Below are 12,241 nucleotides of genomic sequence, written 5' to 3' on the forward strand. Positions count from 1 at the left end.
TAGAAAAGCAACAGATTTCTGTGCATTGATTTTGTATCCTGCTGCATTACTGAATTGCTATATGAGTTCTAATAATTTGGGAGTGAAATCTTTTGGGTTTTCCACATAAAGCATCGGGTCATCTGCGAAGAGAGAGAGTTTGACTTCTTTGCCAATTTGAACACCTTTTATTTCTTTTTGTTGTCTGATTGCTGTTACTAGGACTTCAAGTACTATGTTGAACAACTGTGGCGAGAGTGGGCATCACTGCCGTGTTCCTGATTTAAGGGAAAGACTCTAAGCTTTTTCCCCACTGACAATGATATTCACTGTGGGCTCTTCACAGATGGTTCTTATGAAACTGAGGAATATTCCCTCTATCCCTACACTCTGAAGAGTTTTAATCAAGGAAGGATGCTGCATTTTGTCAAATGCTTTTTCTGCATCAATTGAGAGAACTGCATCGTTCTTATCTCTTCTCTTATTAATGTGTTCTATCACATGATTGATTTGCAAATGCTGAACCACCCTTGCATCCCAGGGATAAATCCCACCTGGTCATGATGGGTCATCCTTTTAATGTACTGTTGGATCCTACTGGCTAGGATCTTGTTGAGAATTCTGGCATCCATATTCATCAGGGACTGGCCTATATTCTCCTTTTAGATGGTGTCTTTGCCTGGTTTTGGGATCAAGGTAATGCTGGCTTCATAGAATGAGTCTGGAAGTTTTCCTGCTGTTTGTATTTTTTAAAACAGCTTCAAAAGAATAGGTGTTATTTCTTCTTTAACTGTTTGGTAGGATTACCTGGGCCCTGGACCCTTGTTTTTTGGGAGGCTTTTGATCACTGGTTCAATTTCGTTACTGGCTATTGATATTTACCCCAAAGATACAGATGTAGTGAAAATAAGGGGAACATGTACCCCCATGTTCATAGCAGCAATGTCCAAAATAGCCAAACTTTGGAAGGAGCCAATATGTCCTTCAACAGATGAATGGATAAAGATGTGGTTCATATATACAATGGAATATTACTCAGCCATCAGAAAGGATGAATACCCACAATTTGCATCGACATGGATGGAACTGGAGGAGCTTATACTAAGTGAAATAAGTCAAGCTGAGAAAGACAATTACATGATTTGACTTATATGTGGAACATAAGGAACAGCACGGAGGACATTAGGAGAAGGTAGGGAAAAATGAAAGGTGTGAAATCAGAGAGGGAGACAAACTATGAGAGACTATGGACTCTGGGAAACAAACCGAGGGTTTCAGAGGAGAGGGGGTTGGGGGGAATGGGTTAGCCCCGTGATGGGTATTAAGGAGGGCACGTATTACATGGAGCACTGGGTGTTATACACAAACAATGAATCATGGAACACTACATCAAAAACTAATGAAGTACTGTATGGTGACTAACATAATAAAAAACAAAAAATAAAAAATAAATAAGAATATTCACTTAAAAACTATTAGGACTAATAAAGGAGTTAATATACAAAACTCATTTTTTAAACATTTGCAGTAACTATCCAAAAATATAATTAAGAAAATTGCATTTACAATATCAAAAAGAATAAAATAAGTAAGAATAAGTATACACTAAAAACCACAAAATACTGGTGAAAGAAAATTAAAAACCTAAACAAATGCTAAAACTTTCTATGTTCATGGATCAGAAGATTTAATACTGTTAAGATGGCAATACTTCCTAAAATGAAATACAGATTCAATGTAATCCCTTATCAGAATCTTATTTTTTTAAAGATTTTATTTATTTATTTGACAGACAAGATTTTATTTATTTATTTATTTATTTGACAGAGATCACAAGTAGGCAGAGAGGCAGGCAGAGAGAGAGAGGAGGAAGCAGGCTCCCTGCTGAGCAGAGAGCCTGATGCGGGGCTCGATCCCAGGACCACAGGATCATGACCTGAGCTGAAGGCAGCGGCTTTAACCCACTGAGCCAGATCACAAGTAGACAGAGAGGCAGGCAGAGAGAGAGGGAGGAAGCAGGCTCCTGGCTGAGCAGAGAGCCCAATGTGGGGCTTGATCCCAGGGCCCAGATATCCTGACCTGAGCTGAATGCAGAGGCTTTAACCCACTGAGCCACCCAGGCACCCCTCCCTATCAGAATCTTTATCATAATCCCTATGCTGATTTCTCTGTAGAAATCTACAAGGTGATTCTAAAATTCATATGGAATTGCCAAGGACCCAGTACAGACAAAACAATCTTGAAGAGGAACAAAGTAGGGGGACTCATGTTCAAAACTTACATAGCGACTCCTCTGATGGATCTAGGTAAAGAAAATTGAAAACCTTCTGCTATAAACATCAAGGGTGCTATGCTAAGTAAAGTAAGTCAGTCAGAGAAAGATAAATACCATATGATCTCATTCATATGTGGACTTTCAGAAAGAAAACACATTAACATGGCATGGGGGGAGAGGTAAAGAAACCCTAAGAGACTCTCAAAGATAGAGATCATACTGAGGGCTGCTGGAGGGAGGTGGATGGGTTGGGGATGGGCTAGACGAGTGATGGGTATTAAAGACCTGGGTGTTGCATGTAAGTGATGAATCACTGAATGGTACTCCAGAAACCAATATTGCACTGTATGATAACTAAAATATAAAGAAAAAAGAGTAAAAAAAAAACCCCTCTGGAAAGGATTCACCATTTTACACGCTATTAAGAATTTGTGATTTGTAATTCATGGAAAGAGATCAAATATCAACATTAACAGGAGTCTGCAAGAAGTTGAATCCAACCCTCATGGATGACTTTAAGAGAAGTAACTGCAGATGTGGTTGTAATAGCAAGAGAACTAGAAGTAGAAGTGAAGCCTGAAGAAAGAACTGAATTGCTATAATGTCATGATAAATCTTGAACAGGTAAGGAGTTGCCTCATAGGTGAGCAAACAAAGTGTTTTTTTGAGGTGGAATCTATGCCTGGTGAAGATGCTGTGAAGATTACTGAAATGACAACAAAAGATTTAGAATATAAACTTATTTGATAAAGTAGCAGCAGGGTTAGAGAGGACTGACGTTACTCCAATTTTGAAAATAGTTCTAACTGTGGGTAAAATGTTACCAAACAGCATTGCATGCTACACAGAAATCATTTGTGAAAGGAAAGGTCAATTGATACCGCAAACTTCACTATTGTCTTTTTTTAAGACATTGCCAAAACCACCTCAATCTTCAGCAACCACCACCCCGATAAGTCAGCCAACATCATGGCAAAATCCTCCAGCAGCAAAAAATTACAACTCACTGAAAATTCGGATGATGGCATCTATTAGCAATAAAGTATTTTTTAATTAAGGTATACACATTTTTTTAGCTATAATGCTATTGCACACTTAAAAGACTACAGCATAGTGTAAATACTTCTATATGTACTGGGAAACCAAAAAAAAAAACAAAACTAATTTGACTCCCTTTATTAAAGTATTCACATTATTGTGGCGGTCTGGAACCAAACCCGCAATACCTCTACGGTATACTTGTAATAAAACGAAACAAAACAGAAGGTAAGTGTTGGTGAAGATGTGGAGAAACTGGAGCCCTTGTAAACGGCTTGTGGAAATGTAAAATAGTGTAGTCAGTGGAAAACAGTTTACTGGTTCCTCAGTAAGTTAAAATTACTATATGACCTAACAATTCCATTCCTAAGTATATATCTGAAAGAAGTGAAAACAGAGGCTTAAATAAATAAAAATTTGCATACAAATATTTATCATAGCACCCACAATAGTCAGAAGATGAAACAACCCAGATATCTAGGAATAAATAAATGGATAATAAAAATGTGGGTATTATCCATACAATGGAATATTATTAGCTCTTTTTTGTTTTTCAAAATTGAGCTAATTTAATATTGTGTTATTCCTAAAGTAATGGTCAAAGAATGATGATGAGTAATCTGGATACTTTTTTCTTGTATTGTCTCCTAGGAAAACTTTTTTTGTTGTTGTTAATTTTATTTTTTTTTCAGTGTTCCAAGATTCACTGTTCATGTACCACACCCAGTGCTCCATGCAGTATGTGCCCTCCTTAATACCCACCACCAGGCTCACCCAACCACCACCCCCCACTCCAAAACCCTCAGTTTGTTTCTCAGAATCCACAATCTCTCATGGTTCGTCTCCCTCTCCAATTTCCCCCGACTCACTTGTCATTAGCTCTTTAAGCCCTAATGAATGAAGTGCTGACATATGCTACATGGAAGAACTTTGAAAACATACTATGTGAAAGAAGCCAGTCCCAAAATACTACATATTATATGAATCCATTCATATGAAAGTTTCAGAATAGGTCAAACTGTAGAAATAGAGAGTAGATTCATTAGTGACTGCTTAAGATCTGAAGAAGCAGAAGGCAGGGGTAGGAGAGTAATAGCTAAAGGGTACAAGGTTTCATTGGTGGTGATTAAAAAGGAGAAAATTGTAGTGACAGTTGCACAACTCTATGAAAATACTAAAACCACTGAATTGTTTACTGAAAATGGATGAATTGCATGATATGTGAATTATCTCAATAAAGCTCTTTATAAGAACAAAAAAATCTTACTTCATGTTATAATTGCAATAATAAAGACCATATTTATATAGATAAGGATAAGAATAATGTGCAGAAAAATGGATATATTAAAGTTGTGTGTCTGGGGAGTATTTTTTCTTTTATTGTTAAAATGTTTGTATAACATGTTTAAATGAAGGTTTCAAAAAGTTATGATACAGAACTGTTTGTAACTCACCTTTATAAATAAGAGGTTTATCTTTATCTTCTGTCTTTTCCCTACTGGCCAATTCAAGAAAATCTTCAATCAAGTCCAGAGATATGAGAGACTGGCTGAAAACAAGGCTAAAAAACAGATGAGTGTTCATGGATTAGAAGGGTCACGTAGTAAAGATATCACTTCTTCCCAAATTGACTTACAAAATCAACACAATTCTAATCAAAACCACAGTAGGAATTTTGAGAAATTAACTACTATAAAGTTTATATGGGAATGCTGAGTAGCCAAAACAGAGTAGCCAAAGTAACTTTGAAAGAGAAAAAGTTGGAGGCCTAACTCTACATGATTTCAACACTTAAAAAGCTAGAGTAATCATAATGGTATAGTACTCATTAAAGGACAAACACAAATGGAAGAGAATATAGAGGCCAGATATAGAGCCACACAAAACAGTTAGCTTAATGGTATTTCACAAATTGGCAAAGACAATTCAGTGGAAAAAGGATCTTTTCAACAATGGTCTTGACAGTCTTGGCAAAATTCAACAACCATATGCAAAAAATAAAAATGAACTTTGGCCTAAACCTCCCACTTTATAGAAAAAGTAATTCAAAATGGAGCACAAATCTGATTTTAAAATGTAAAACTGTAGAATGTTTATGAAAACTCCAGGAAGAAAATACTCATAACTTGGGGTTAGACAATTCTTAGATATAACACCAAAAGTATGATCTATGGGGAAAAAAACTGATAAAGTAGATTTCATCAAAATTAAAAACTTTTAGTGTACAAAAGAAACTATTTAGAGAATATGAGAAAAAAAGTGTTAACTATTAAAAGTATTTCAGTAATTTTAGGCTTGTAAACATTCTAAAATACTTTGTTGTTCCATTTCAAACATATCTGCAGATTGCTGATTCTCCATCCGAGTAGTTTTCTAACTCCTGTTTTGAGCCATGAAAACCATTTGTTCACATTAAGTTTTATGTGGTATTAAAATGTAATAAATAATTTCAGGTGCACAATATAGTGACTCAGGACTTGTATACAACAACCTGGTGCTCATCACAATAAGTACACTCTTTAATCCTCATCATCTATTTAACATGAAACTAACATTACACTGTATGTTAACTAACTAGAATTTAAATTAAAATTTTGAAAAATATATGTAAGATACATATACATAGAATATAAATAAACAAATAATAAAAGGGCACCTGGGTGGCTCAGTTGGTTAAGTATCTGACTCTGGTTTTGGCTCTGGTCATGATCTCAGGGTTGTGAGATCGAGCCTCAGGTCAGGCCCCATACTCAGCTGGGAGTCTGCTTGAGATTCTCTCTCCCTTTCCTTCTGACTCACCTTCCAACCACCCCACTCACACTCTCTCAAATAAAAAAAAAAATCTTTTTAAACAAACAAAGCAGAGTGCTTCAGGCCTTGGGGAGAGAAGAAGGTAAAAGTGTCACTGGCCCCTCAGCCTCTGCTCTAGCCTTCTCTTTTCACCAACTTTCATGGGCTCTGAAAAACAGTGCAAAAACCACTGCTTTCATCTATCCCATTGGTGAGAAGTAGACATAATTTTAAACAGGAAATGAAAAACTCTAGAAAGAGAATAAAGGATAAAGGAGGGCTCATTCTCTCCCCTATATATGCAAAAAAAGTAGGTCAGTATACAAGGAACTAGACACCTGTCCAAGCATACTGTTTGGTATTATTTGATTCTGAAAGTTGTACTATAGGAGAGAGATGCTTTTATGACTCCAGAAGATCCTTCAACATTCACTGCTTGAAGTCTTCAGATTTAGTAGTAGAACTAAAAAGAACAACTCAAGTTATGAAACAGCTGTTGGGAGTTTATAACATGTGCACTGGCTATTGTATATGACTTCCTAAACTCCGCACTATGCGGTTCTACTGTCTCCCAGTTGGTACTCCTAGAATACTGGTAAGGAAATTATCTCTTCCTAGTACTCAGTTTAAATGACCAACAGTCTTGATCCCTCAATAGATTATTTTTCCTTGAATCAAACACTTTATTGAATTAATTCTTTTTGAGCTACAAATTAAGTTTTCAGCAGCTCCTATAACTCAGAAACTTAAATTCTTAGAAATACTAATTATTTATTTAATTGGAATTAATCTGGAATTTGGGGTACTATTCTGGAAAAAGGCTGACTTGAGCCTGCATTAAAGCTGGTTCTGGGAACCACTGAGCTCAGAAAAATCTCACTATGAGAAAGGTGTTATTAGGACTAACTGGCTACATACTATTGGTTATCTCTTAATTTTTTCTAGTTGCAGATAAGATGAACAACTACTGCCCTAACTGGTAATAATTTTCATCCTTGTATAAACTATTTTGGCTTTATGTATTTTATTAATGACCCATATAAAAATATAGAAGCAATACAAATCAAATTCATACATACCAAAAAAACTAGAAATTAAAATTCAACCAAAATTTAATGCTTAAATGACATAAAATAAGTGAGAAGGGCTGGGCCGAATCCAATAGTATACTGGAATTAGCTGTAACTTGCTTTAAATAGGAAATTGGATTGGTAGCCTTTCTTCCCACTACTGTTGGTAGCTTAAGATTGGCCACAGTTGAGAGTAGTTTATCATGGTTATCAGCAAATGCCACAAATTAGGGCTTAACGTGCTTCTTTGCTTTCTCTGTTATCATTTTTTGGAAGTCAGTTGTCAAACATTTATCAACACACCACTGGCTAAAAAATCACTAAAATTCATTTATCTCTTGCCTCATGAAATATCAAGTTTTCACTTGGGTCAAAAGATCAACTGCACAAATAGAGAATACATGAATCTGATTTGACACCAGTTCTTCTTTAAAAAAAAAAATGAGTCTCAGTTGACCATAAGTTTAATATGAACTAACTAGTGTTATTTAGATGTTAGAAAACCTCTCTATTGGATTGCATGGATGGGAGTACAGGGTCTAGAATAAAGAAGAACCAGTTTCACTACAACTCTGTGTTAATCAAAACTCAGCTGAAGTATTTTGTTTACTATGACCATATCTTGAGATGGGTGCTAAAAAACTGAAGTATGTTCAAGACCATATGGTCAGGACTGAAACTGCCATACAAAGAATAGATCAACGAACTCAAAAAAAGCTAAGAGTGACATGAGAGATGAACCCACTATTTTTTGAAGAAGAGACAATTGAAACCGTAGTACTCATGTCTGCCACCCACACTGAAAGGTATCAGGAAAATAAGATGAACAGATAAACAGATATGTATGTTATGTAATAAAGAAAGTACAACATAATACGGAATACAGTATAGATTCTAGGTGACAGGTATATGAATATTCACTGTAAAATTCTTTCTGCTTTTTTTATGTTTGAAAATTTCCACAAGAAAATGTTGGACAAATAAAAAATAGTGGTAATCACAGTTATTGAAATGCCATAGTTTTATAGTCCTAACACTGATAATGTCTTTCAGTTGGGACTTATAGCTTAAAAAAAATCACTATGAGTCTTAAAAAAGGCAGTAGATATGTTTAATTTTAAACCATAAGGAAAAAAGCTATAGGGATAAAGTACAAACTAAAGGACATAATTTCTAAAAATATGAAGTATTCAACTATAGGTAGTCTTCTGAAATAGCAAATGTTCTATTATGGGAGAGGTTAGGAGAAGATCTATGATGAACATGGTAGAGGAGATTCTTGCATTGGTTAGGAAATTTTAAAAACACCCAAATCCCTTTCACACTCTTAAAATTTTTGTATGGTACGCAAATAAAAATTTTAAACTACCTACACTGATGGCAGAAAAAAAGCATGAGCATGTCACAGCAATAATCTGAACTTTTAGGAACTCTGAATTCAAATACCCACTTTCTACTTGCATCTCTCATGGGTATTTAATAGGCCTCTGAAACTTAACATGGCCAGAGCAGAATTCTTTACTACCTCTAATAAACTTAGTTCTTCACTACTATTCTCCCTTCTAGTAAATAACACCATGATCCACCAGCCACTGAGTCTGGAAGCCTGGGAGTCATCTTTGACTACTCTCATATTCTTACTGCCCTGCATTAATGTACCAAATCCTATTGCTTCCATTCCAAAACATATCCTTTACCTCCATTACTACTAACTCCATGATAGGTCAGCATCATCCCTTATCTGAACCACTTGTTTCTGTATAAAAAAAAAAGTGGCAATACACAGCAAAAATAAATTTTAGTGAGTACTTACAAAGTGCAAGGTACAGTGGTTAATAAACTCACTATCCAGTGAAAAGACATACAAGTATGTATATCAGAATGTGTTAATAATAGAGGTATATTAAAAGATGGAACAGAAATATTAGCCATAGATCTATTCTCTTCCCAAGAAAGTTAAAGGAACTAAGTTTGAAACTTTTTAAAATAAAAGGTTCATTTTAAACTTTATGTTAAATTGTTATTAAAAGAATCACAGTTGGGACGCCTGGGTGGCTCAGTTGGTTAAAAGAATCACAGATACATGTTAAAAATATTTTACGAACATATGTTGGCATGTTGTAACAAACTAAAAAGTCAGCCTGGTTCAAAAATTTTTAATAATTATTTATTTTTTTTATTAACATATAATGTATTATTGGCCCCAAGGGTACAGGTCTGTGAATTGCCAGGTTTACACACTTCACAGCACTCACCATAGCACATACCTTCCCCAATGTCCATAACCCAACCACCCTCTCCCTCCCGCCCCCAACCGTCAGTTTGTTTTGTGAGATTGAATCTCTTATGGTTTGTCTTGGTTCAAAATTTTAAATGTTTTTTGAACTGTAATTTGAAGGATGAAGCCAAGAACAAAAACAAAGGAGAAAGGACAGAGAATAGTTGAAGAGGTGAAATAAAGTCTGAGAGGTACCCACTAGATTTGGGGGTTAAAAGGTCACTGAGTGACTTTAGGGGAAAAAAATCTCAATAAAGTAGTAACCACATTGCATGGATTGAAAAATAATTTTTAAAGATGGTGAAATATAGACATCTACTAGAGACCTGGCTCAAAGAAATAAGTCTGGTGCAACAGCCAGAAAGGGAAAATAGCACTGAAGAAACCACCAAAATATGTACTCAGAACTAGTGGGTGAGAAGGAAGACAGTTGTCTATCACTACACTACTAAAGAAATTATATCTCCAGACAGGAAGAAAACAAAACAGATTTCTTCCAATAAATTGTTTAAACAACAGAAAGGTTATAAAAAGGTTCATTTATATAATAAAAACAGGAGAGAAACTTACACTTTATCCCCAATTTCCTCTGCCATTCGAAGAATTTCAAAAAGAAGTACCATTTTTCCAGAATGTTCTAAAACCTCAGCATCAGCATCTGTAACAAAATCTTTGTACCAGTCTGGAGCTGGGCTGCTTGGATTAGAAGAGGAAGTAGCTTTACCTAAACAAAATAAATGAAACATAAATAAGTAGGCAAATAAGGAAAGAAACTCAAAAGATCCAGAGAGGATTAAGCAAGAGACCTAGAGAAATGGGGAGGAGGGAAGAGGAGGGAAGAGAAGGGAGGAAGAGAGAAGGAGGAAGAGGGAAAAAGGGGATGAGGAGGAAGGAGGGCACCCTCTTGTAAAAAGAGAAAAAAAGACCACCCAAGGAAAGAGAGAGCTTTACTGTATGGAAAAGACACAAGGTGGGGAGTGGAGTAGAGGAGACAAACTGAACTCTAGAAGAGGGAGAGAGAGACAGCGAGTGGGACACACACAAACAGGTATATATGAATGCAAAAGAAGAAAAACATGGGAGGGGGGAGGCAGGCACAACAAGTAAGAGAATTAGCAAGAGAAAGACCCCAAGAAAGTACAACCATGAGAAACAGTGCCTGGGAGCAGGGAATTCAAAAACTCGAGACCCTAAGAGACAACCCCAGGCCCCAGCCGAGAGAGTATAACTCGCAACACAAACCCCAAGAGACAGAGACTGGGAGACAAAAAGATCTAAAGAACCAAAGAGAAACAGACAGAGGCAGGGAGAAGAGGGAGGGAAGAGAAACAGATGGACTCTGAGATCAAGAGAGAAAAGATCTTAGGGGCAGGAAATATTTCACAGTCCCAAGAGAAGTCTGGAAAACAAAAATGGATTCATCCCAGAATGATCATATCATGTTAATTCATTTTGTTATTTTCCCCACAAACTTTGATTATAAAGGATATAAGAAAGTAACACAAAATAATCTATATAATAACTAAATATAAACAGTTCGATTCAAAATTAGGAATATAAGATTTACCTGTTTTTGTACCTTCCCTCGATTGCTTTTTAATGCAAAGTATTTTGAGTTTTTACATATTTTTGTTATACATATTTTAAATATTCACAAAAGTATACAAAATATGGTGAATAGCCATGTTCCCACATCCTATCTTCATTAAATTTTACCACTTGCTAAATATGCTTCTGATGCAGCTGACACCTAATATGTGACCATATCAAATCTCATTCTCTTCTTTCCCTTGTGTTTTTCTGAGAGGTACCTAAAATCTAAATTCTATTAAGCTATGTGAAATAAGTCATACTAAGAAAAATAAATACCATAAGATTCTACTCATAAATGGAATTTTAAAAAATGAATAAACAAACAGAAAGCAGGATCAGACCTATAAATACAGAGAAAAAATTGATGGTTGCCATAGGGGAAGGAGTAGGGGTTTGGGCAAAATGGGTGAAGTGGAGAGGAAGATGCAGGCCTCCAGTTACAGAACGAGCAAGCCAAGGGAATCTAAAAACAACAAAGCAAAACAAATGAATAAACAAATAAAAAGCATAATCAGACCTATAAATATAGAGAACAAATTAAGTCACTGAATAAAAGGCACATGATATTGTCAATAAAAGTAAATTAAATTGTAATAGCAATGTGAAAGGACAGATGGCAGCTACACTTGTGGTGAATATAGTGTAATGCATAAACTTGTCAAATAACCAGGTTGTACACCTGGAACTAATGTAGAGTGTCAATTATACTAAAAAATGTAAAAGAATAAAATAAAATTTATATCAAAATAAATAAAATCCTAAATTCTGTATTTACTATTTCTTTGTATGCTTTTATGTATAACTAAACTGTACATTACCTTTCATGTTTTCAAACTATATGTAAGCAGTACATACTGGTTTTATCTTTCTATGACTTTTCACTAAATGTAGTTTTTCATTTTTCACTCAAAGTGAAACTTATTCAATCATTCTAACTGCTTTGTAGAATTCTACTGCATGAATATTTCATCATTTATTAGCTCTCCTCATACGCATTATAAGCATTATAAGCATCTCCTCAGTCATTTCAAAAATACTTAAATTATTTCTAATTTTTGGCTACTATTAAATGAAAAATTTTGTTATATTTTTCTAGAATACTGTCTACTTCATCTAAGTTTTAAATTTTCTGACAAACGTACACTCTGATTTTTAAAATTACCACTTTAAACATAATATAGTCTGTATCAAATATTTCTATTATCATCAAAGGGCCTT

The 12,241-nt window shown here is 35.1% G+C and overlaps 1 protein-coding gene across 6 annotated transcripts in view; it reads right to left on the reverse strand.

The window, feature by feature from the left end:
- The window catches only part of ATRX (ATRX chromatin remodeler), a 300,618-nt gene that overhangs the window by 61,194 nt on the left and 227,183 nt on the right, over window positions 1-12,241 (reverse strand). For all 6 annotated transcript variants that reach the window (XM_059158234.1, XM_059158233.1, XM_059158232.1 and 3 more), the window contains 2 exons: window positions 10,001-10,154; window positions 4,747-4,853 (listed from right to left, as the gene is read on the reverse strand). In XM_059158234.1, coding sequence (XP_059014217.1) covers window positions 4,747-4,853; window positions 10,001-10,154 — 261 coding nt within the window. The remainder of the gene's footprint in view (window positions 1-4,746; window positions 4,854-10,000; window positions 10,155-12,241) is intronic.

The sequence above is a fragment of the Mustela lutreola genome, chromosome X, assembly GCF_030435805.1.
Source record: "Mustela lutreola isolate mMusLut2 chromosome X, mMusLut2.pri, whole genome shotgun sequence".
Taxonomy (NCBI): Eukaryota; Metazoa; Chordata; class Mammalia; order Carnivora; family Mustelidae; genus Mustela; species Mustela lutreola.